We start from the raw sequence: 21,562 nt of genomic DNA, 5'->3' as shown, positions 1-21,562 counted from the left end.
TCAAATCGCCTGTCCACAGATACCCTTTTGGTTCTACTGGGTAAGCTGACTTTGTCCTCTCGCCCGATTCACATGTTTGCTGGAAGATGCCGTTTGAATTCTTCCTTCTGCCATCTCCTCTCCCTGCTCTCTTTCCCCTTTCCTTCCATCACCTCTATCCGCAACTCCGTTCCCCTTGTACAGGCAACGCTCTATGTGAATGTGGTTTTGCATCAAATGTCAATATGACTGATCAGACTCCCCCAGGTCACTCTCCAGAAGGATCGCTTCGTGTCTCACCAGGAACAAAGGCCTATTTGGTTCAATACATCGAGTCGCCGGGTTCTCCAAGCCTGCCGCTCAGCATTTACCAACGCAGGCCTGCTCGTCGCCCGCCTCTCAGAGTTGATACGGAGAGCCTGGATCACGCGACCTCTCCATTTGCCTTACTGACGTAAGTTTTTCCGTCTGGTACCTGTGAATGATCATTTCTCTAACCGAAATACCGATCAGGGATTCGGCTACTCGCTTCCAGCTGCCGAAGATCTCACCATCGGATTTTGGACCCCATGAAAGTGGTCAAACAGACAAGGAGCCATCGCACGAGGAAGTAGAAAGTGACACCGACTCCGAGCCTACCGGCGACTCAAGTGTCCTCCTCTCTGACCTGCTTGACCATCTTGAAGAGGCAGCGGCTCTTTCTCCTGGGCCTATTCTCAAGTCCACGGTCACGTCCTCATCCGGCCCCTCGGACTACTTCAGCATTGCAGACACAAAAGCCGAGACGGAGGTGGACAGTTTGGAATCCAGTCAATCTCTTGCAACGCCTGAAGATAGTCCACCTCTAGAGGCATATACTCACGGTTGTACTCTCATTGAGTCGTACCAGGAGCTCGTGGAAGAATTTCCGCTGGATGCTACTTCGGAGACCGTTGCCACTCAGAAAAACAGCATTGATTCTCAGTCAGTGGCCAGCTTTGTCTTTGACACCGGTACCGAGGTGAACCCGCCGGTTACTCCAAAGAAGCAACGGAAATCCAGTGCTTCTGCGCCTGTTCTGTCGCCCACATTCTTCGGCCCGTTCCCAACGCCTTTCTCGCATCGTCAATTCATTTCACCCTCGCCCTCTGGGTCTCTGCGGTCTCCAAGTTCATCGTCCGCTTGCGAATCTACTTCCCCCTCCCCGCAACCCCGGCTTAGCCTGAAGAGGAAAGATTCTACCCGCCCCAGACGACACATTTCCGACATCTTCAAGCAGCGGCAGGCCTTAGCCAAGCATTAAGCTGTGTGTCCTAGTGTCAGAGTACTCGTCCTCTATTGCCTTCCCATTTTTTGTACCTTCCCTTGAACACCTACCCCCTTCCCCCCCTTTCCTCACCAAAAGACTGCCTAGAGATTCAAGATGGATCCTCGAGGGTCCCGGTTCCTGGACCCATCGTCTGCCATGGCAGCGATTACCAGACATAAAGCGGAAGCAATCAAGCTAGCGCGAGAGCAAGGAACAGCTGTGAAAGAGATGTGTCGCCGTGCAAAGACGGATGTACCACCATATGAGTTTGAAGAATTGATTGGCAAGGGTGCTTATGGACGAGTTTACAAAGGCCGGGAGATACATTCCGGTCGACTTGTGGCTATCAAGGTTCTCGACATCGACTCACTTGACTACAAGTCATTACGTGATTTCAGGGATGAGTCCATCAAGGACTTCATTCATGAAACCAAGGTCATGAAACAAGTCAAGGACTCGGGAGCGAAGAACATTAATGAACTTATTGAAGCAATTTCTATTCACTCCCAACTGTGGTTGGTCTGTGAATATTGTCCGGGTGGAAGTGTACGAACATTGGTAAGTTTCATCGTTAATCCCCTTTGACCATCCGGTTAATAATGTGGTATAGATGCGAGCGACGAATGATAAACTTGATGAGAAGTACATCATTCCTATTGCGCGCGAGCTTGCAGTGGGCTTGCATGCGATTCATGAGGCCGGTATCATTCATCGTGATGTCAAAGGTATGCTTTTTTCGCACTATCTCAATCTATAGGGCATCTACTGACGCACATCTACAGCTGCAAATATTCTCATTCACGAAGAAGGTCGACTGGAGATTTGCGACTTTGGTGTAGCAGGTGTTCTTCAGTCACAGCGCGATAAGAGATCCACGTGGATCGGAACACCTCACTGGATGCCACCTGAGATGTTTGCAACTCGTGGGGAAGCCCACAAATATGGTAGCGAAGTAAGTTCATTATTCTTTATCGCTCTATAGGCTTGCTAACCTGGTTAGATCGATGTGTGGGCGTATGGATGTACACTGTTTGAATTCGCTACGGGTAACCCACCCAACTCAGGGCTACGTGAACGCATGCAAATTGGACGGCAACTCAACCGTAATACCCCCAAGCTTGATAGCGAGAACTACAGCGAGGGTCTCAAAGACCTGATTGCATTCGCATTGGACTCCAATCCGGCTAGTCGTCCTACAATGGCAGACATTCTGGCCCATCCTTACATTTCCGGAACCGACGAAGAATATCCCACTTCATCAGTTAGCGAGCTTGTGAGAAACTATTACCAGTGGTCACAACGAGGTGGCCAGCGAATTTCCCTATTTCACCCGGGAGGCGCTGCAGCCGCCGAACTTCCAGGCACCGAGGAGTCCGAGGACGATTGGAACTTCAGCACCACGGATGGCTTTGAGCGACGGTTTTCGGTTATTGACCTCGACCAAATAGCTGCCTCGCTAGCTGAGATGGACGAAGCGATCAGCCCGACCACAACGCTTCCGGACCATGATTCTAATGAAGATGCCTCTGATATCGATATGGACCCCGAACAGAAAGCGAATTTCGATGAGCGGGTGCGACGAGGTGCAGCGGCAATGGAGGGTCTCTTTGACGAAGAGAAGCCGAGCTACAAGTACGAGACAAAGAACGACTTCGTTCCTATCCAGCCACCTCAGCCGGCATCAGATCTACCTCTGCGCACAGAGACCGATCGCTCTTCCGTGACATCAACGTTCATAGACATCGATATCGGGTCTTTTGATTCTTCACATTACGCAGCTGGCGCACCGTCTGCACAACCGTTCCAGTTGGCCAATGCGGACACCATTCGTGCAAATCGGTCAAGTCTCAGAATCCATCGCAACTCAAATGAAAATAGTTCACAGTCGTCCAACAGCGATATGGAAGGCGGCGACTCCCAAGATGAGAGCTTCCAGCCTGCTTCCGGTCCACGGCCTCCTACTATGGACTGGAAGTTCCCAGGCTTTATGCTACCAGAAGAAGAGCCTGCGAAAGAAGCACCGGCGGAGGAAGCACCTGCACCTGCACCGGAGCCGGAGCCTATGGATGAGAAATCTTTCCAAGCTGAGAAGCGGGCCACGATGGAGTGGACATTCCCAGTTATGTCGAACCAACCAGATGATACGTGTGCCAATGATGAACCTGAACGCCATGATACTCTCCGAGCGCCTATCGTCCCTCCCCAGCAACAACCAGCCGAAGAGCCGGTTATCTCTCGCCCATCTACCTCAGCCTCTCATACATCTACGATGTCAGATTCAGATTACGACCCATTCCGTTTTGATCGCCCGGCCACTCCTCCAGGCATTTCACCACAACCTATGAGCTCGTTCAACTCCGAATTCCCAACACTGACCGAATCAACGGATGATGAATCGGAATCCGCTGGGGTACTCGATGGACCCGGTCCTGATGAAGAGGAGGAACACCCATTGTGGAATGAGCATAATGATGTAGTGTCTGAAGACGATGTACCTCCTCTCCCTACAGCCATCCCTGTCCATGGGAGCCCCGGGGGTACTGCACACTCGGTCTCCGAGCCAGGTTCTCCTATCTATGAGGAGCCTTTGCAGACTGCTCGTCGAGATGTCATGTCAGAAGCCAATACCCTACGGGAGACTGAGCGAGGTGCTATCTCATTCCCGGCTGTTCTTCCACCCAGCATGGAGAGTCTGATGGAGGGAGCTGACGATGCTACCATCACAGCAGAGCTGGATCGTCTGTTGGGTGACTTCTTAGGTGCCCTTTCTGCGACTGGGGAGGCACTTGCAAGAATTATTCCTGAAAATCACGGGACAGATGATTCTGCTCATGTTGTTGAAAAGGTTCAATAGTTGTTTTTCACCTTTGTTGTTCTCCTTCATCATAGGAACCATGGTAGATACCAAACCATGTCAATGTTCTCCTTTCACGCTCATGAATAAAACAAGAGTTACATCCCCTATTCCACAAACCCCCATTGGCATATGAAGTTCTTAAATCTAGTTCAACATTATGTAGCTCACAGAAGTACGTTTCATCTAGCACCTCCAAATGGATCCACGACTTAATCACGACCATACAAGGCTCATGTCTTTCCCCTGCAAAGTCACAATTTGATTTATGAACACACGTAGGATATACCCATCTTATCTGCCTATCGTGGTATCTTTTCCCCCACCCAAAAGCAAAGCAGAATCGTTCCTTCCGATTCGGGAACCCATTGTCCCGGCGATACCTCTGAATATGGCAACAACGTTTACGTTTCTATTTACACGTGCTGGTCTATACGCGTCCTTGAAGCGCGTTTCAGTCTATACGCCCACATATTTGTCTTCGATCACTGACAAAATGGCCTTGAAAATTCCTTCTCTTTTCCATCCTCTCTCACCATCCACCAATCCCGACGGCAGCCTAACCCTTCGACTCCCACATCCATCCACGATGCTGGGGGGATACTCTACCAGGAACCCCATGGTATCCTTCATCATTCCCTCCTCGCCGCCACAAACATCTCCTACCGAATGGAAAGCAGTTTTGATGGAGGTCAGACGCCTCTATTTCGACCGGCTGTACAAGCAATGTGCAGCTCGCACCGCGGACCTCCTCAGAACGATCAAGGGAACGAATGTAAGTGTCTTATATCTCAGATTCTCGTCAAGCCTCAGAGCCTGACGGCTTTTGTTCAGGTTCATCCGATTTACAAGGCCTACCTGGCGTTTTATGGGGCTATCTCTTACGAGTTTCTCGGTCAAGCTGCGCATCTGTACTCCAACAACAAGGTCACCAATCTCCATGCCGCGCTTGACTCCTTCCTGGACTGTCTCTCTGTTCTTCCAGAGTCCACTCCGCTGCCAAAGATGCCCGCAGTCTACCCGACTCCTCCTCCCAGCCCTCAATCCGTGTCCCAGACGCAGTCGCCTGAAACACCTGACAGTCTTCTTGGGATGCTCGACGACGCTGAAGAGCGTTCGCCTCAACAGCCGGTCATTTTCGACGCCCTCAAGCGCATGATCGATGTTTCCCTTGGCGATCAGGATGTCGAGGATCCCTTCCTTTCCGACTCTGACAATGAATGGCCGACTCAATTCGTTGGGACCTGCCGTGCGTCTGATGAGGCTAGTCATGGCAAACTGCAGCACAACGGGCTCATCCGCGTTCAACTGCACCAAGTCGGAAACGGAAGCAAGGCCAAGGAGACCGTCAGAAAGAATCATTTGGTGCCATCCCCGCTTCGCTTTCGAAAGGATGCGTGCGACTTGCCTCCGCGGAATAGCGGATATCCCACAATGTTCGATACCCCCACGAAGCCAGGAAGATCGAGCCCCGGCCCGAGTCCATTGAGTGATATCCGGCCAAGTCCGTTTAAGATTGACAGCAGCAAATTGGCTGCTCGACTGGCTGCCAATAAGCTGGCTGGTTGTTCAAGCCCAAGTCGCATCCCTCGGCTTGTCCCAAAGAAACTTGCACCAAAGAAATTCGCTCCCAAGCGCAATGAGCACAATCGCGAAGACAAGATCTTAGGGGACGAGGTCACCACGCCTACCCGTATGGCGCATATTGTCAAATTCAACCGTGAGATTGAATTCCTTCGCTCACAGGTGAAGGCCAATATCTCTGATGTCCAGAAGCACGTGGAGAAGGTCACCGAGATCCAACGAGCTCGCCGGGCACGAAAGATACAGCGCCAAGCATCCTTCTGGACCTTTTCGCCCGTCAACCCAGAAGAAGAGGCCGAAGTCGAACCGGAGCCGGAGCTAATCATGGACCGATTTGGCAATGTTTTGACCAAAGAGACCAAACAACAGCGAATTGCCCGGCTTCGAGCCGATGGCTGGACTACCGTAGGGTTGCGCTCTCCCCGCAGCAACTGGAAGGGAGCCCGGTACTACCAAGATTTCTGTAACATGGTGCTGATGGAGATGTCTGTGGAAAACTGAACATAGTCTGTTTGATTTTATGTGTCCCGATTTTATGTGGATATGATGATGTCAAACTTTGTGATGAACACGTGGGGGGAGGTTTGTGAGGCGGTTACGCGGCGGTGTCATCTAGAAGCCGATTTTGTATGATAATATCTGAAGATGTACAATATCAAATGAAGCCTAATATAATGAAAGATTCCCATTGTAAGTAGATCATTGAGTACGTCTCCGTAAACTTGTCCGAGCCTTGGTCATAGGCCGTGACAGGTCCCATCCGCAGGGGTAATTCAGAATTCACAGGCCCTTGCTGAGCATAGTTCCCAATCCATCGCCCAATCCTCCCTTCCCAAACACACCTCCTATCTGATTACCCACTGCATCTTGGATCTTGCTGAAGTTCTCGTCTTCGATGAGTTTCTTGCCAGTTAAACTCTCTAAAATAAACATCAACGTCAGCTACTCTGTTTACCTTCTTGTATTTGTCTCAAAGAAAGCATGTCTTTTTGCAGCCGATGGATATACATACTCTTCAATCCATAAGAAACTTTATTCTCCCCTATCATCTCCAGCAATATCTCCTGGAATTTCTTCTGGTAGGGGTCAAGGGTACCCGATACCCAAGCCCCGAAGAGGACGATTTGTAGTGCGAGGAAAAGGATAAGATAGAACATTTTTCCAGAGAACTCGTTTCCAAGGTAGATTTCTTTCGATGGCTATTAGATATGCGAGACACTCGTCTTGATGTGCGGTTTATATGCAGGCAGAGCGCGAGGTACGTACATACAGTCATATAGAGAAGCCTATGACGTGCAGGGCGTGGGACATGACGCTGTCGGTGCAGACACGGGCCGTTGAGTGGAGTCTTCGGACATGTAGCTGCAATGCGGACGAGGGCTTTATATTAAGCATGATTGAATTTATCTCTGTAGTAATTCCTTTATGAATTCATTTGTGTTGTTGGTCTTCGGGGATTTCCATCGTAGTATGTATGCACTGGCTGGCCGCTATACATGACGGACATGGTCGAGCGGGAAAATCTTTCTGTATAGGAGATTTGTACGGTCGGTTATATGCATACGGAGAATTAAGCTGCTCGGTCTAGGGCGAGGAATATCAGAGCGATACTGCATACTTTCTCGGATAATCAATTAGCAGGAAGAACAACAGCAGGAGTCTCTTTCCATGATCCCCTCAATATGGGCCGCGCCCGTATGGATACGTCCACCATCCCTTCCATACCTGTAGATTTTGTCAGGCTTCTGAAATAGCCTCGTATCGAGGTACAGGTACCTAAACGGCTATATCCTCAAAAGGATTCCCTTTCAATAATTAATAGTAAGGGGTTGAATATGATCGAGTATCATTATTCAAAGGAGGATCGACATCAGAACACTAAGCGTAGGATCTAGTCCATAGCTAAGGTTGGTCGCTTTCCAAACATAACCTCATTTCCCGATCGCCTGTGAGATATTGAGCTGTAGCGGTGAATAACCCCAGATTGGATTTAGTCTTGCGCAATTAATATTGGGCTGAGAAGCTGCCTTGAGGGATGTGGCTGAGAGCTGAGCGACAGGATGAAACGGGACTGTGCTGGTTATGCTGGCAGTGGCAGCAATTGGCCTATCCGATCGAACCAGTCAACTCTCGAGCATTGAGGAAAATCCACGGATGGCCCCCAAACAAAAACGACTCATCCTAGTCAATTTAGTCCATCTAGTCGAGTCCAGAATTTCAGCTGTGGCGGTGCAGCGACCGTTGTGGTGGTTGGAGTAGTGGAATACGCACGCCAAGGGCCCACTAAACCCTACGGCCCTTGGGAGCCCGTTCACCACTCAGCCTTCAGCCTAGCAGTTCTCCTTATCGCGTCTAGAATCTCCTCCTGATCTTCCCTCCTCTTCTCGGGGTCCATTGCTACTTACTTTCCCCTTGCCCAGCTTCTCCTTCTCGTTGACCTCTCTCATTCTTCCTTAACATCTTCTTTCTGTCATCAGGACCTGTGATACAATCGGATCGGTAGGAGTCCTCCTTCCCCTTCTCTCCTCCCCCCACTTGTGCTCCTCCATCGCGATAGGCTGCAAGCCATGATGAACCCGCCCACTTGAACCCCGCCGCCTGCTCGACTCGCGGCTGAGATCTGGTGTCTTTTTTTGGCTGCTGACACCTCGTTTCTTTCAGAGTTCCGAATTTCCCCTGAATCAACTCTTCAACACGTCTACCCTCGATTCATACCACCTCGTCTTCTTCCCCCTCCTCGTCCCTCTCCGCTGCGGGGTCCGACAACCCACCTTTGCTACCTGACGCGGTCCCTCTCCCCATTCGAGCCCATCGCATACCGAACTCCAATCGTCTCGGGCCCTTTCAGCCCTATTTTCCACACCATGAGCTGTGAGTCAATTTCGTGTGCAGTGTTTTGAATGGTACAACCCTTCGATTTTGGGGGTGGTATACGAGGTCCTTGCTCTTCGGCCGTGCTTGGGGGATTTTTTTCGGCTTGTCTCAGCTTTGACCACATGGCACGACTCCGAGCTGTGATTCAGTCGTAATGCTTGTCCTTATATGCGCTCCTCTTTTATCTGTCGCATATTACATTGCGGACTTTATTGTTGGGCTGTCCGCGCTTTATCACGATGGTCTGCTCCTTCAATGCGTGCCCTTTTCTCAAATCGGCCCATATCCTCGGCATCCCTCGCAACGGCCCTCGTTTTCATGTGCTTGACAAGAACTTGATGGACTAACCCTTGGATTTATAGTCGCAAACATGTTGAACAAGCTGTCTGGCCAGCCAGAGAGCTATGAGAAAAAGTATGGTTCCATCAATCCTCGCCGACAATACGTCTACTCACACTTAATGCCTCTATTAGGGCCCTTTATAAATTCGGCCGGACGCTCGGTGCAGGCACATACGGAATTGTGCGGGAGGCGGAAACTAGCGATGGAAAGAAGGTTGCGGTCAAGATTATCTTGAAGAAGAATGTCCGCGGGAATGAGGGCATGGTCTACGATGAGCTGGAGATGCTACAGAAGCTCAAGCACCCGCACATTGTCTCCTTTGTGGATTGGTTCGAGTCCAAGGTGAGTACTCTTGAGAACTGCTTTAACATCTCAGACTCTAATTGCAAATAAGGACAAATTCTATATTGTCACTCAACTAGCCGTGGGTGGGGAGTTGTTCGACCGGATCTGCGATTACGGAAAGTTCACTGAGAAGGATGCTTCGCAAACTATTCGCCAGGTGCTTGACGCGGTTGACTACCTGCACAAGCGCAACATCGTCCACCGAGGTTTGCTTTTCCCCCAATTGCCTATGTTTGAGTTTGCCTGACAGACTTGCAGACTTGAAACCCGAGAACCTTCTTTACCTCACACGCGCACCCGACTCGGAGCTGGTGCTTGCCGACTTTGGTATCGCAAAGATGTTAGAGAACCCGACCGAAGTCCTCACTAGCATGGCAGGATCCTTCGGCTATGCTGCCCCAGAGGTTATGCTCAAGCAGGGCCACGGAAAGGCTGTCGACATGTGGTCGCTGGGCGTCATCACCTACACTCTCCTTTGCGGCTACTCGCCCTTCCGATCCGAAAACCTGACCGACCTGATCGAAGAATGCCGTACGGGCCGCATTATATTCCACGAGCGTTATTGGAAGGATGTCTCTCAAGATGCGAAGGACTTTATTCTTACCCTCCTGCAACCGGATCCCCACAAGCGTGTGACCTCCGAGGAGGCGCTTAAGCACGAGTGGCTGACCGGAGAATCTGCCAGCGACCGCGATCTGCTGCCCGAGATCCGTGCCTACATTGCCCGTGCCCGTCTCCGCCGCGGTATCGAGATTGTCAAGCTCGCCAACCGCATCGAGGCACTCAAGATGCACGAAGAAGACGGGGAGGAAGAAGATATCCCCAGTCCGATGGCCATGGCTGCGGACAGCGCTGCCGCTGAACCCATCGAGAATGCTGACGCCACTACCCCAACGACCAAGAAGCGCAGTCTTAGCAAGGTTGCTCGTGGAGCTATCTTCCGAGAAGTTGTCTTGGCAAAGGTTCGTGAAGCCAAGGACAACGAGGAGCGGGAGAAGGTCGAACGAGAGGCCCGGGAGAAGGCATCGCATCATTAAATCTGCACCTCGTTCTCGTTTGTCAAAGTTTTATTGCGATGATGCTGGTTCATGCTCCTGTATTTTCCCCTTGATTCTGGATATAGTCGTGTGATTCCCCATCTTTCATAGCTTTCTGCACATAATCAGTCGATTTCAATGGAATTTCGAGATCTTATCTGCCATCTTCTGTTCAGCGTGTTTTTGATTCTAATTGTATACACTTTTTAAAGAGCACCACTACTGTCTTGGCACAGGAGACACTTCCAGATCACGTGGACAATCTTATCTCCCCGCAGGTTGCATCACCTTTCGGACAGTTTTGTACTACTCCAGCTCTTTCTATCTCCGTGATCCCCAGAGTTTTCTGTCAAGTTGACTCTGGATCAGCCTGTCCCAACAGGTGGGAAGTCATCACCGGCCCAAGCTTCTCCCCCAGTGGATCATCAACCTTCCCGGATCTTCAACCCCGCGTTTGATCTTGGGGTCCCCGATCGGCATCAACGCTACTCTTGGTCCTGAGCGAGGATATACTGTATGGCCAATATGTTCGCTAGTAAGCGCTTGAGCAAGGTAAGAGCTTTGGTAACCGAGATGGCAAAAGGATCTACTACTTAGAATATACATCAAAGACGTTCTTACTGACACGCATATTCACCTATTTAGGAGCTCCTGAAGGTACTACTACTTAATTCCCGACCCCTCCGCGATACCGTCTACCTTACCCGCAAGGTTTCACCGAGGACCACATTTCAAATTTGAAGCGCTTTTCACATGCGAGACGTAATAATAGCTTGATGACTAGCTCTAACTCTTCTTTCTTATTCCAGATGCAAGACCACGTCCCACCAGGAATCTCGATCGCCAAATCCGATAATCTGGAAGAATGGCAGATGGACATCAAAGTGCTCGACGACAACCCAATCTACAAAGGCGACACCTATCGGTTGAAGTTTACTTTTTCGAACAAATACCCGATCGGTACCTCTCCCTCTCCCACTCTCCACTAGCAGCAAACTATATAGCACACTTGCTAATGTCCATGCCCTTGACAATAGAACCACCAGAGGTCCAATTCATCGAACTACCAACTACCTCCGATACACCCCGCCCAATCCCCATGCACCCCCACATCTACAGCAACGGTATCATCTGTCTCGACCTCCTCAGTTCCTCCGGCTGGTCCCCCGTTCAAACCGTCGAAAGCGTCTGCATGAGTATTCAGAGCATGTTGACTGCAAACTCGCGGAATGAGCGGCCCCCCGGTGACAGCGAGTTTGTGGCTTATAATCGGAGGCGGATTCGAGATATTCCCTTCGTTTATGAGGATGATAATGTTTGAAGGGGGATGGTGGTTGGATGGTGTTTGAACTGGAGCTGCTTTGGGGGGTGTTTGTTACCACTTTTTAACGTGATGGTCGTGATGGTCGTGATGCGAATGCTTCTTCTTTCCCTTTGGTTGGTTTTTCGGGGATTTGCATTGTTTTTGGAGTTGGCCCGTGGTCTTTGTTCTATGAAGTAATTGATGGGTTTAGGGAATTGTGGTATGCTTAGCGAGTTGGGTGTAATTCCTCCCACGCATTGAGATCTTGAAAATTGTCACAGTTGCAACGTAAAGTAAGGCTCCTAGAGGCAATTCCGCAGACTGTTCATTCTTCACGGCTCCTCGCAGCTTAGTAGATCTGGATCATTCGGTGGCTAGTGAAGACCGATTTCAACAAACTGTCTACGGAAGAAGGTCGCCTATGTTACCGATTTAAGGATCTTACCATGCTAGGACAGTGGAGATTTCACCAGCTATGAAACTAACGGAGAACAAGAATCGACCGATCTGGATAGCAAGGCCATTCCGTGGAGCCTAGATCATTTTCGGTGGGCCGTAGTTACTACGTCCGCTCACCAGCGATATGATTGGCCTAATCGCTTAAACTGCCAAACCTGAGGCGTGTGGGTCGGGTCCATCAGTAGGTCCATAACTGCAGAATAATATGTACGAACTAATAAAGGCTCATCCCTGACTAATTTATTATCTGTTTTTGAAATTAATCTCCCTACAATCATTCCCATGGCTTCCCTACCTCCAATCGACCTCTTCCGAGGATGGCCTGCATCAGAGCTAATCCCAGTCGATTCTCTCAAGGATGCCGCTATCAAGGCTCTATCCAGCAAATCGATATCAGAGGCTGGCTTTGGCTACGGACCAGATGAAGGATATCACCCACTGAGGCAAAACATTGCAAAATGGTTAACAGATTACTACGGTCCGCAAGAAACCATCACTTCAGACCGGGTTTGCATCACTGGTGGTGCGAGTCAAAATTTGGCCAGCATTTTACAGGTCTTTACTGATCCTCTTCAAACGGAAATGATTTGGCTTGTGGAGCCAACTTATCATTTGATTTTTCGGCCTTTTGAAGATGCGGGTTTTTATGGACGGATGAGAGCTATCCCGGAAGATGAGTCCGGAATGGATGTTCAGGCACTCGAGCGAGCTCTTGAAGAGCTGACCCATGCTGGAGGTGACAAGAATTCTCATAAAAGCTACGTACGTTATCTTACAGCGCTTTTGCTTGGTGCCGTGTACCTAACACATCCCAGGTTGGCAAACCAGCTCGATCTTACAGGAAGATCTACAAACACGTCATCTACTGTGTACCCACTTTCTCTAATCCATCGGGAACGACAATGGCATGTTCCCGACGTGAGGCACTGGTCCGCGTGGCTCGCAAATATGACGCTCTGGTCATATGTGACGATGTCTACGACTTCCTCGCTTGGACTGAGGGACCGAAATCAAAGCCAATAGGCCACTCTATACAGCGTCTGGTTGACATAGACCGTATTATTGACGGTGGTCCACAGGATGCTTTTGGTAACGTGGTCAGCAATGGATCATTCAGTAAGCTCCTCGGTCCTGGATGTCGAGTTGGATGGGCCGAGGGATCTGAAGCTTTTATCTATGGACTTTCACAGGCGTGAGTCAACCTCTTTTTCTCTGCTTCGAAATTTACAATTTTATCTTACGCATTATTCAGCGGCCAAACGAAGTCCGGAGGTGCACCTTCGCAGTTGATGTCGACTTTTATCAACGAACTCCTGGAAACAGATACCTTGCGACAGCATCTATCCACGAAAGTGATCCCAGAAGGACATCGACGAAATTCGCTGATGGTTTCTGCCATACGCAAACGCTTGACACCTCTTGGTGTTACATTCTCTCCAGATCCCGAACAGAATACAGTGGTTGGGGGCTACTACGTCTGGGTGAAGTTACCTTCCCCTCTTGATGCGGACCAGGTCTGTGAGAAAGCTATCGAAATGCAAAATCTGGAGTTAGGGAATGGTCACCTATTCTCTGTTCCAGGGGGAGAGTCTCAATGCGTGGATCTGCAAAGATGTTTGAGATTGTGCTTTATGTGGGAGGATGATGAGCAACTGGTTGAGGGGGTCAATAGATTGGCTATCGTTATCGAGGCTTTGCTGGATAGTGAATAAAGTCGCATTGGGGCTTCTATTTGAAGTCATTCTTAATTCGATTAGTCTAGAGGCTTAGAGAAATGATTATGCAGAGAGCAGATCTGCTGACTTACCGCACAGCCTGCATAATATATTTCAACATTTGATGCTTCTGACTCGATTCATTCCACAGACTATGTTAGTTGCGAACTCTTCGTCTGGCTCTAAGGTAAAATCCGTGATCCGCAGAAGATTCTGGCTACAACCCATGATAGCACAAGTAACGGGAAGCTCCGATCCTCTACATCGGCTTTTTAACTCAACAAAATCCAGGCGTCTGGGGTGAAACTCTCTCAGAAGAACAGACCTACTACGAGAATTATAAATCAGAGGTTGACTCATTTTGAACTTTCTCGTATCGTCTTGCCTTTGGACTTTTGAAGTGTTGCCGGATGATTCTATGGGTTTGACAGTGGGTCAGAACCTGTTGGGCTGCCAAAACCGGCAATGGACCCGATTCAACCAATCAACGTGGAAATCCAGTTAAAAGGTGCGTCCACTGGGATTCCTCAAGTATAAAAGAATGAATCCCATCATTTAATTTCTGCTCATGAAAGCTATATCTACACACTGTGATATCTTGCTTCCAGCTACCGGAACCCTACCTATTTCTACGTTCAACAATGGTGAAAATTGACGAATTTGCAGTGGAGCGAGTAAGATGCTTGACCCCTTACCTTCCTTCTTCATATCATACTAATCTTGCTAGTGGATGGATCTTTATGAAAATGACGCCATACATAACCTCGCCGAGACATGCTGTGCGTCGATCTCTCTGAACGATCTTCAGATCTTCTCGGGCAGAGAGACGGACCTCATAGACTTTTCGCAGAAACAGGTCTACGGTGCAATCCGTGGTTCTAGCGCTCTCAGGTCGAATATTGCTCGACTGTACTCAACAGCTACCTCGGCGCCTCTGCGTCCCGAGGATGTACTTGTCACGAACGGAGCTATTCAGGCCAACTTCTTGGCTCTTTATACCAACGTTGGTGCAGGAGATCATGTAATCTGTCACTATCCGACTTATCAACAGTTGTATTCTGTTCCTGCATCTCTAGGTGCTGATATCAGCTTGTGGAAGTCATCTGAGGAAAATGGTTGGCAGTTGGACGTGACGGAGCTCAAGTCCATGATCAAGCCTAACACGAAACTCATCATTCTGAAGTCAGTCTCGCTATATCTACACTTATGCTCACTTGGCTAAAAGAAAACCAGCAATCCTCAAAACCCAACTGGTGCTGTCCTCCACCGTGAGACGTTGCAAGAAATTGTCGACGTGGCACGCCAACATGACCTTATCATTCATTGTGACGAAGTCTACCGGCCGCTATTCCACTCTCTTGACTCCAATCAGCCAGAAAACCCATCATCAATCCTTGATTTTGGATACGAAAAGGCCATTTCAACCGGATCTATGTCCAAGGCATTCAGTCTGGCTGGTATTCGATTAGGCTGGATCGCTTCCCGCAACGCTGCAATGATCGAAGCATTCGCTTCTGCGCGTGACTATACCCTCATCTCTGTTGGACAGCTTGATGACCGCGTAGCTACCCAAGCCCTTTCAAGTCCCACAGTTGAGAACTTGCTTGAACGCAATTACCAGCTAGCGAAGCAGAACCTTGATGACTTAGAGGCGTTTGTGCATGAGTTTGAATGGACTGCATCCTGGACTAGACCACAGGCTGGCACGACTGCCTTCATCAAATTTGCCAAGAGTGGACATCCAGTCAATGATGTGGCTCTCTGTGAGCAGTTGCTGGCGAAGTATGGAGTGATGTTCGTTCCAGGGAGTCGGTGCTTTGGCAATGGACAAGACTTCAAAGGTTATGTACGAGTTGGCTACGTTCCTGATCGCCAGGTCATGGTTGATGGTCTCGAGGCTCTCCGCAACTTTATGCGTGACGGATATGAGAAGGTTCCAGTGCAGGTAGATTAAGGGTGAAGGCATCATGCCATGTCAATTATAAGGTTGTTGAAAGGCATTTTCGAATGAAGTAAGGGTATCATGATCATCATAAATATTAAAACAGAACAAGCTCGAGCCCAAGCCGTGCAAGGTAGATATCCCACGGTAATTGACTACCAGATATCCAGTATTTTCGCAAGACCTCCCTGGATCTTGTAAAATTACCCATGCCGAGCTTTTGCATGTTTCCCATGCGTGCAAATATCGTATTCCGCTCCTCGCTCTCTTCCGTCTCACATCCAGCACTGAATATCGGCCAGAGAATGAGTATGTTCATAGATGAATTTGGTTCAATCAGGCTCAAGGCATCGAGGATATTCTTGACATCGGTTCTGACCTTGATATGGCCCTTGGGATGCAACTGCACACGCCGGTGTAGGTGAAGTAATGCCGAGTGGACAAAAGCAAGATGTGTGCTCTGTAGCTCCAAAGCAAAGCTGCCTCCACGAGACAATGTTTCATTACAAACAGGTCGGTCCAGAAGTTGAAAAAGCTTTGATTCGAGTTCATCGGCCTGCATCATTGTCTCTGGGGATGGTATGTACTCCTTTCCAGCGGCGGTTTCTCCCGGTTCATATAGTCGTATTTGACTGGCCAAGTTGGACACTTCTGCCAGTATCGGAATAAGTTCCATCGAGTAGCCGCTAATATCATCCACATGCCGGGTTGTATAGTCCGAAAGTGAGTTCAACGGCCCATTGCCAGGGTTATGAATACACTCACCATGAACTCCCGACAAGGCGGCTAGAATATCCATGGTTTTGAACCAATTAACTAGGCATTGAATGAAAGGATCATTCATCACCTTGAGCGACACCCTTTGATGTTCCAGAACTGCCATCAGGATTCGCAAAACTCCGCGAAGGTGAGTCCGCCATATCTTCATGTTTCCATTGCAGACATCGTTTGTGCACAAGGCCATTGCAGTAGTGACAATCTCGGGCTTCGTCACCTGCTCTGGGTCACAGAGGGCTTCTCTGAGTCCAGCTATAGCCAAGTTTGTGTATTTCAGGCATATCATCTTCGGCTTTGGACTTGAGTCTTGAATGAGTCGGCTATGGTGACTGCACGAGCTGGCCAAGAGCGCGTAGAGAAGATGTGGCGTCTCCATTGCAGAACTGATCACTCTCTGCAGGAAGAATTCAGGGGCCGCTGGGAATAGCATTTGCGCTGTCTGCGTCGCAAAAGTGTGCATCAAAAATCGTGATTCATCAGAGGACAGAAAAGGCGAGTGGTTGAGCAGAGGTTGATGCACAAGCTGCATCATATCCACAGCATCTTCAGTACATTCAGTGAAGACTATTAACGCCTTCTCGGGTCTTGCTACTTCAAGTCTTGCTGGGGGTCTTCGTCTAGTTGGTGTTTGACTGATAATACTCAAATCATAATGGCATCCTCGGGGATATCGCTTGCAACGTGAACAGACAGGTTTCTGCATGTCACACTAGATTGGATCATCCGACGTTAGCCGCATATGTAATTGAACGTTAGAACAGGAAATCTTACCCTAATCTTCTTCCTCCGACACTCCGTACAACCGTCTCGTCTCCTCCGATGAGACGGGGGGCTGATAGATAGTCCCTCCGAACGCGCTCGGCCTCCTGATGAAGCAGGCATTTCTCTTGGTACCGCTTCAGGAATGCTGTACGAATTCTGTAAAAGGGGTTTATGCGGTTTTCTTCCAGGTTGTGCATGTCGTCCTTGTAGGTGAAAGATGCAAGATGCACTTCGTCGTTCCGATTCGCCACTTACAAGAAGGACGAGACCCACCAGCTCCCCTTTATGGGCATATATGCGATCCAACCAATCAGACATCAGTAGCCGTCAAGATTGCCTTGACACCTCGGTGTGTGGTTCATAGAGTGAGAGAATCACTGATCTCATTCCGCAAGCTTCGAACATACTATGATCTAGAAGAACTGTTCTACTTATCAGGGCGTGGTAATCCACCAGTGTTTTTAATGAATAGACTACAAGCAGAGACTACAAGGTATGGAAGAAATAGCTCAGAATAATCAGATGGTCACTATACACAGGGGCCTAATAGGAGGTAGGAGGCAGGAAAGGAGGAGACAAAGGGGAGGGACAAGACATAATAGAAACAACGCCATGAGAAGAAAACATGGGAGAATTTGGTACACCTGGGTTAGAGTCAAGGGGTCCAAGGGTTATCACATAGAGGACGTGAGGATTCCTCCTCTCTGGTTTTTAACCCCCAACATGGCATAAGAGCCGTCTAAAAAGGGGGCCATATCGAAGTCTTCTTCCGGTTTTTTTCGGATTTTAAATTTGGATATTGCGTTGCGCGTGGTGCTTTTACCGGTCAACCTCACCGAACACCAGATCCATGGTACCTGATAGAGAACATTAGCACGGGTTGACTTAGTATCAGACGAATAGAGACTTACCGATAATAGCGACCGCATCGGCCAGCAGGTGACCACGAGAAACCTGGTCAAAGCCACCCAGATGGGCAAAGCCGGGAGCACGAATCTTGCAGCGGTAGGGACGCTCGCTACCGTCACTGACCAAGAAGACACCCATCTCACCCTTGGGAGCCTCAATGGCGGAGTAGGTCTCACCGGGGGGAACGGAGTAACCCTTAGTGAAGAGCAAGAAGTGGTGAATCAAAGCCTCCATGTTCTCCTTCATGGCAGCACGAGGAGGGGGCATGATCTTGTAGTCCTCGACGCGGACGGGACCAGCGGGCATCTTGTTCAGGCACTGTTGGATAATGCGGAGAGACTGACGGAACTCCTCCATACGGCACAGGTAACGGTCGTAGCAGTCACCGTTGACACCAACGGGAACATCGAACTCGACCTGGTCGTAGGCATCATAAGGCTGAGACTTGCGGATATCCCAGGGAACACCGGAGCCACGGAGCATGACACCAGTGAAGGACATGTTCAGAGCATCAGCAGCGTTAACGACACCAACACCCTGGGTTCTGGCCTTCCAGATACGGTTATCCGTAAGCAGCTCCTCAGTCTCATCGATACGGTCACCGAACTGGGTGGCCCACTGGTAGATATCATCCAGAAGGCCGAGAGGAATGTCCTGGGAGACACCACCGGGGCGAACGTAGGCAGCGTGGAGACGGGCACCAGAAACACGCTCGTAGAATTCCTAAATGATGATCAATGCGTTAGAAGGTTGGCTATGACTTCCCGAGGCTATCCGAGCAATTTCCCGATCGCTTACCATCAGCTTCTCACGCTCCTCGAAACCCCACAGGAAGGGAGTCAGGGCACCGACGTCCATGGCGTGGGAAAGGACGGACATGAGGTGGTTCAGGACACGGGTGAGCTCGCCAAACAGGGTTCGAATCCACTTGGCACGCTCGGGGATCTCGATGTTGAGGAGCTTCTCAACGGCCAGGGAGAAGCACTGCTCGTTGGTCATCATGGAGACGTAGTCCAATCGGTCGAAGTAAGGCAGGGCTTGCATATAAGTCTTGTACTCAATCAACTTCTCCGTACCACGGTGAAGCAGACCGACGTGGGGATCGGCGCGAACGATCTCCTCGCCATTGAGCTCCAGAATCAATCGGAGCACACCGTGAGCAGCAGGATGCTGAGGACCGAAGTTGACAGTGTAGTGACGGATCTTGCGGTCAATGCCTTCGGCCTCGGACTCGAGAGCAGCAGCCTCTGGGTCCTCGGGAGACCCCTTGTTGGCGAAGTGAGTGAAGGTCGGGTCGGTCGGAACGAGCCTCGTAGCCTGGTAGCTAGTGGCCTCGGCATGTCGGCGAGGAACAGTAGTCGCAATGGAGCGGGATCGTGGCACCGATGTGTTGATCAAGTTGGAGGGGCGGAGACAGAGTCTTTTGGGCGCATTGCCCGCGAGGCGGGCGAACGAGGCGGCCATGAGGAGATTGAGGGGGAGGTTCGAGGAGAGGAAAGAAAGACGGCTGGTCCTCAGTCCAGACGCATTCAATTGCTGGGGGTGAAGAGTGGGCTCGCTGCGGGTAGGGAAGCCTGCGGTTTGAAGATGAGGATGAGGTCGCGCTCCAATTTGGCCAAGTCACGTGGGAGAGCTGTTCGGTCATCAAACGAGTGCTGGTTGGCCGAGTGGGTTCTTTATAATGCACCTACTCCATCCGGTGGTTTAGTCTGTTTCTAGTTTAGCGTCTCTTCTTTCCTCCCAAATTCCTTACATCAGCCTATTCTACTCTGTCACAAAATAGACACCCTCCGCTCTGCCTCAGGCTTCCAAGAAAATACTTTGAGAAATTATTCTTATCGCCGTCGTTGAACTTCCACCTTTGCCCTCAACTACTACTAGCTTGCCCACCATGGCGCCTCTTGTCCCATCACAAGGGGAGCTGCAGCGCCGTCGTGTAAGAAATTTTCCAAAATCAATACTTACCAAAAACTAATGAGGCGCTAGATCATCGGCATCAACGCAGAGACTGTGACGAACATCCCCTCCACGGACTTCCCTGGCCATTGGCCTGGAGAATCGCACGGCTGGGCGCTCGACCAATTCAAGGATGTATGTGCTCTCTATCTCTCAAACTGCGATTCTACAAAGCACTGTTTCTCACAGCTTTCATTCATCAGAACTTCAAAGTCGAATACCACCGCAATGACCCATACGAAGCTTCGTTCTCGCTGATCGGACTCGACGCCGCGGTCGCCAATGCTTTCCGCCGTATTCTCATGGCTGAGATTCCCACTCTCGCTATCGAATACGTTTTCGTCCAAAACAACACCTCGGTCATCCAAGATGAGGTTCTCGCCTCTCGTCTGGGTCTGATCCCGCTCAAGGGCTCCGTCGAGGGAATCAACTGGATGCATTGGTACAAGAAGCCCTCAGAGGATGATGATGGACCCGCTCCTCCGGGCCCCAGCGATTTCAACACTGTCGTTATGCACCTTATCGCCGAGTGCACGAAGAACCCCGCTGCTGCCGACGACGAGACCGACCCGCGCAAGCTGTACCACAACGCCCACATCTACGCCAAGGATATCTCATTCGCCCCAGTCGGTCGCCAGGAGGAGTTCTTCAGTGGTGAGGGTGCTATCCAGCCTGTCAACCCGGATATTCTGATCGCCAAGCTGCGTCCTGGTCAGAAGATCGACCTCGAACTGCACTGTATCAAGGGTATTGGTGCCGATCACGCTAAATTCTCCCCGGTTGCGACTGCGTCTTATCGTCTGATGCCAGACATCAAGATTGAACGTCCCATCCTTGGCGAAGATGCTAAGAAGTTTGCCAAGTGTTTCCCCAAGGGCGTCATTGCCTTGGAGCCGGTTACTTCTGAGGAGGCCCGGCGCAAGGGAAGCGGTTACGAGGGACACGCCGGCGAGCTGAAGGCTGTCGTACGGGACGCTTTCAACGACACCGTCAGCCGAGAGTGCTTGCGCCACGAGGAGTTCCAGGGCAAGGTCAAACTTGGTCGCATTCGGGATCACTTCATCTTCAACGTGGAGAGCACTGGCCAGTTCGAGAGCGATGTTCTCTTCCTGGAAGCTGTGAAGGTCTTGAAGCTGAAGTGCGCCCGCTGGAAGCGTGGTCTGACCGACTTGATGGCATAGAGCCGTCATATGGTCATCACCAGTGCTGTTCCTTATATGATGCATTTCACTGGCGTTGGAATTGTTTCTTTGAGCTCCGTTCGCGCTGTACATTTACGAAGAGTTCGGTCAAAAGTTAGGCTTTACGAGGCCGGAGTCCGGATATCACCATTATTGTTAGATCAAAGAAGGCTGGCAATTGTCTTTGAATTCTAAGAGTTGAGACTTGAAGCTTAATATCGTATGAATCATAACACCATAGTCCCTACATGCACA

General features: G+C 50.0%; 11 protein-coding genes across 11 annotated transcripts; 8 read left to right on the top strand and 3 right to left on the bottom strand.

The window, feature by feature from the left end:
* Positions 1-224: 224 nt before the first annotated feature.
* On the top strand, positions 225-1,261 carry N7473_002606 (uncharacterized protein; the record flags this gene model as incomplete). Its single annotated transcript, XM_057148546.1, has 2 exons — positions 225-433; positions 493-1,261. The coding sequence occupies 2 exons, from the start codon at positions 225-227 to the stop codon at positions 1,259-1,261; spliced, it is 978 nt and encodes a 325-aa protein (XP_057012200.1).
* Positions 1,262-1,381: 120 nt separating this feature from the next.
* Positions 1,382-4,121, top strand: N7473_002605 (putative serine/threonine protein kinase; the record flags this gene model as incomplete). The annotated part of the gene is made up of 4 exons (XM_057148545.1): positions 1,382-1,825; positions 1,878-1,992; positions 2,050-2,219; positions 2,268-4,121. The coding sequence occupies 4 exons, from the start codon at positions 1,382-1,384 to the stop codon at positions 4,119-4,121; spliced, it is 2,583 nt and encodes an 860-aa protein (XP_057012199.1).
* Positions 4,122-4,710: 589 nt separating this feature from the next.
* On the top strand, positions 4,711-6,206 carry N7473_002604 (uncharacterized protein; the record flags this gene model as incomplete). Its single annotated transcript, XM_057148544.1, has 2 exons — positions 4,711-4,896; positions 4,956-6,206. 2 exons carry the CDS (start codon positions 4,711-4,713, stop codon positions 6,204-6,206), a joined length of 1,437 nt encoding a protein of 478 aa, XP_057012198.1.
* A 279-nt stretch (positions 6,207-6,485) lies between these two features.
* On the bottom strand, positions 6,486-6,862 carry N7473_002603 (uncharacterized protein; the record flags this gene model as incomplete). Its single annotated transcript, XM_057148543.1, has 2 exons — positions 6,486-6,625; positions 6,718-6,862. The coding sequence occupies 2 exons, from the start codon at positions 6,860-6,862 to the stop codon at positions 6,486-6,488; spliced, it is 285 nt and encodes a 94-aa protein (XP_057012197.1).
* Positions 6,863-8,569: 1,707 nt separating this feature from the next.
* Positions 8,570-10,303, top strand: N7473_002602 (serine/threonine-protein kinase; the record flags this gene model as incomplete). Its single annotated transcript, XM_057148542.1, has 5 exons — positions 8,570-8,576; positions 8,942-8,993; positions 9,053-9,263; positions 9,316-9,472; positions 9,525-10,303. 5 exons carry the CDS (start codon positions 8,570-8,572, stop codon positions 10,301-10,303), a joined length of 1,206 nt encoding a protein of 401 aa, XP_057012196.1.
* Positions 10,304-10,828: 525 nt separating this feature from the next.
* N7473_002601 (ubiquitin-conjugating enzyme E2) lies at positions 10,829-11,624 on the top strand (the record flags this gene model as incomplete). The annotated part of the gene is made up of 4 exons (XM_057148541.1): positions 10,829-10,855; positions 10,949-10,960; positions 11,113-11,263; positions 11,341-11,624. The coding sequence occupies 4 exons, from the start codon at positions 10,829-10,831 to the stop codon at positions 11,622-11,624; spliced, it is 474 nt and encodes a 157-aa protein (XP_057012195.1).
* Positions 11,625-12,347: 723 nt separating this feature from the next.
* N7473_002600 (aminotransferase-like domain-containing protein) lies at positions 12,348-13,777 on the top strand (the record flags this gene model as incomplete). Its single annotated transcript, XM_057148540.1, has 3 exons — positions 12,348-12,827; positions 12,881-13,257; positions 13,318-13,777. The coding sequence occupies 3 exons, from the start codon at positions 12,348-12,350 to the stop codon at positions 13,775-13,777; spliced, it is 1,317 nt and encodes a 438-aa protein (XP_057012194.1).
* Positions 13,778-14,421: 644 nt separating this feature from the next.
* Positions 14,422-15,734, top strand: N7473_002599 (putative aminotransferase; the record flags this gene model as incomplete). The annotated part of the gene is made up of 3 exons (XM_057148539.1): positions 14,422-14,454; positions 14,508-14,962; positions 15,014-15,734. 3 exons carry the CDS (start codon positions 14,422-14,424, stop codon positions 15,732-15,734), a joined length of 1,209 nt encoding a protein of 402 aa, XP_057012193.1.
* Positions 15,735-15,819: 85 nt separating this feature from the next.
* On the bottom strand, positions 15,820-17,028 carry N7473_002598 (transcription factor domain-containing protein; the record flags this gene model as incomplete). Its single annotated transcript, XM_057148538.1, has 1 exon — positions 15,820-17,028. The coding sequence occupies one exon, from the start codon at positions 17,026-17,028 to the stop codon at positions 15,820-15,822; it is 1,209 nt and encodes a 402-aa protein (XP_057012192.1).
* Positions 17,029-17,768: 740 nt separating this feature from the next.
* On the bottom strand, positions 17,769-19,733 carry N7473_002597 (NADH-quinone oxidoreductase subunit D; the record flags this gene model as incomplete). Its single annotated transcript, XM_057148537.1, has 3 exons — positions 17,769-18,118; positions 18,173-18,893; positions 18,969-19,733. Coding segments are annotated over 3 exons (1,524 nt in total), but the record flags the coding sequence as incomplete, so codon positions are not given.
* Positions 19,734-20,061: 328 nt separating this feature from the next.
* N7473_002596 (DNA-directed RNA polymerase core subunit RPC40) lies at positions 20,062-21,307 on the top strand (the record flags this gene model as incomplete). The annotated part of the gene is made up of 3 exons (XM_057148536.1): positions 20,062-20,106; positions 20,157-20,261; positions 20,330-21,307. 3 exons carry the CDS (start codon positions 20,062-20,064, stop codon positions 21,305-21,307), a joined length of 1,128 nt encoding a protein of 375 aa, XP_057012190.1.
* Positions 21,308-21,562: the final 255 nt, after the last annotated feature.

This window comes from Penicillium subrubescens (genome assembly GCF_028828155.1).
Source record: "Penicillium subrubescens strain IBT 31985 chromosome Unknown utg000002l_segment0_segment0, whole genome shotgun sequence".
NCBI classification, from domain to species: domain Eukaryota; kingdom Fungi; phylum Ascomycota; class Eurotiomycetes; order Eurotiales; family Aspergillaceae; genus Penicillium; species Penicillium subrubescens.
The sequence above is the reverse complement of the archived record's forward strand: the minus strand, read 5'-3'. Positions and strand labels throughout refer to the sequence as shown.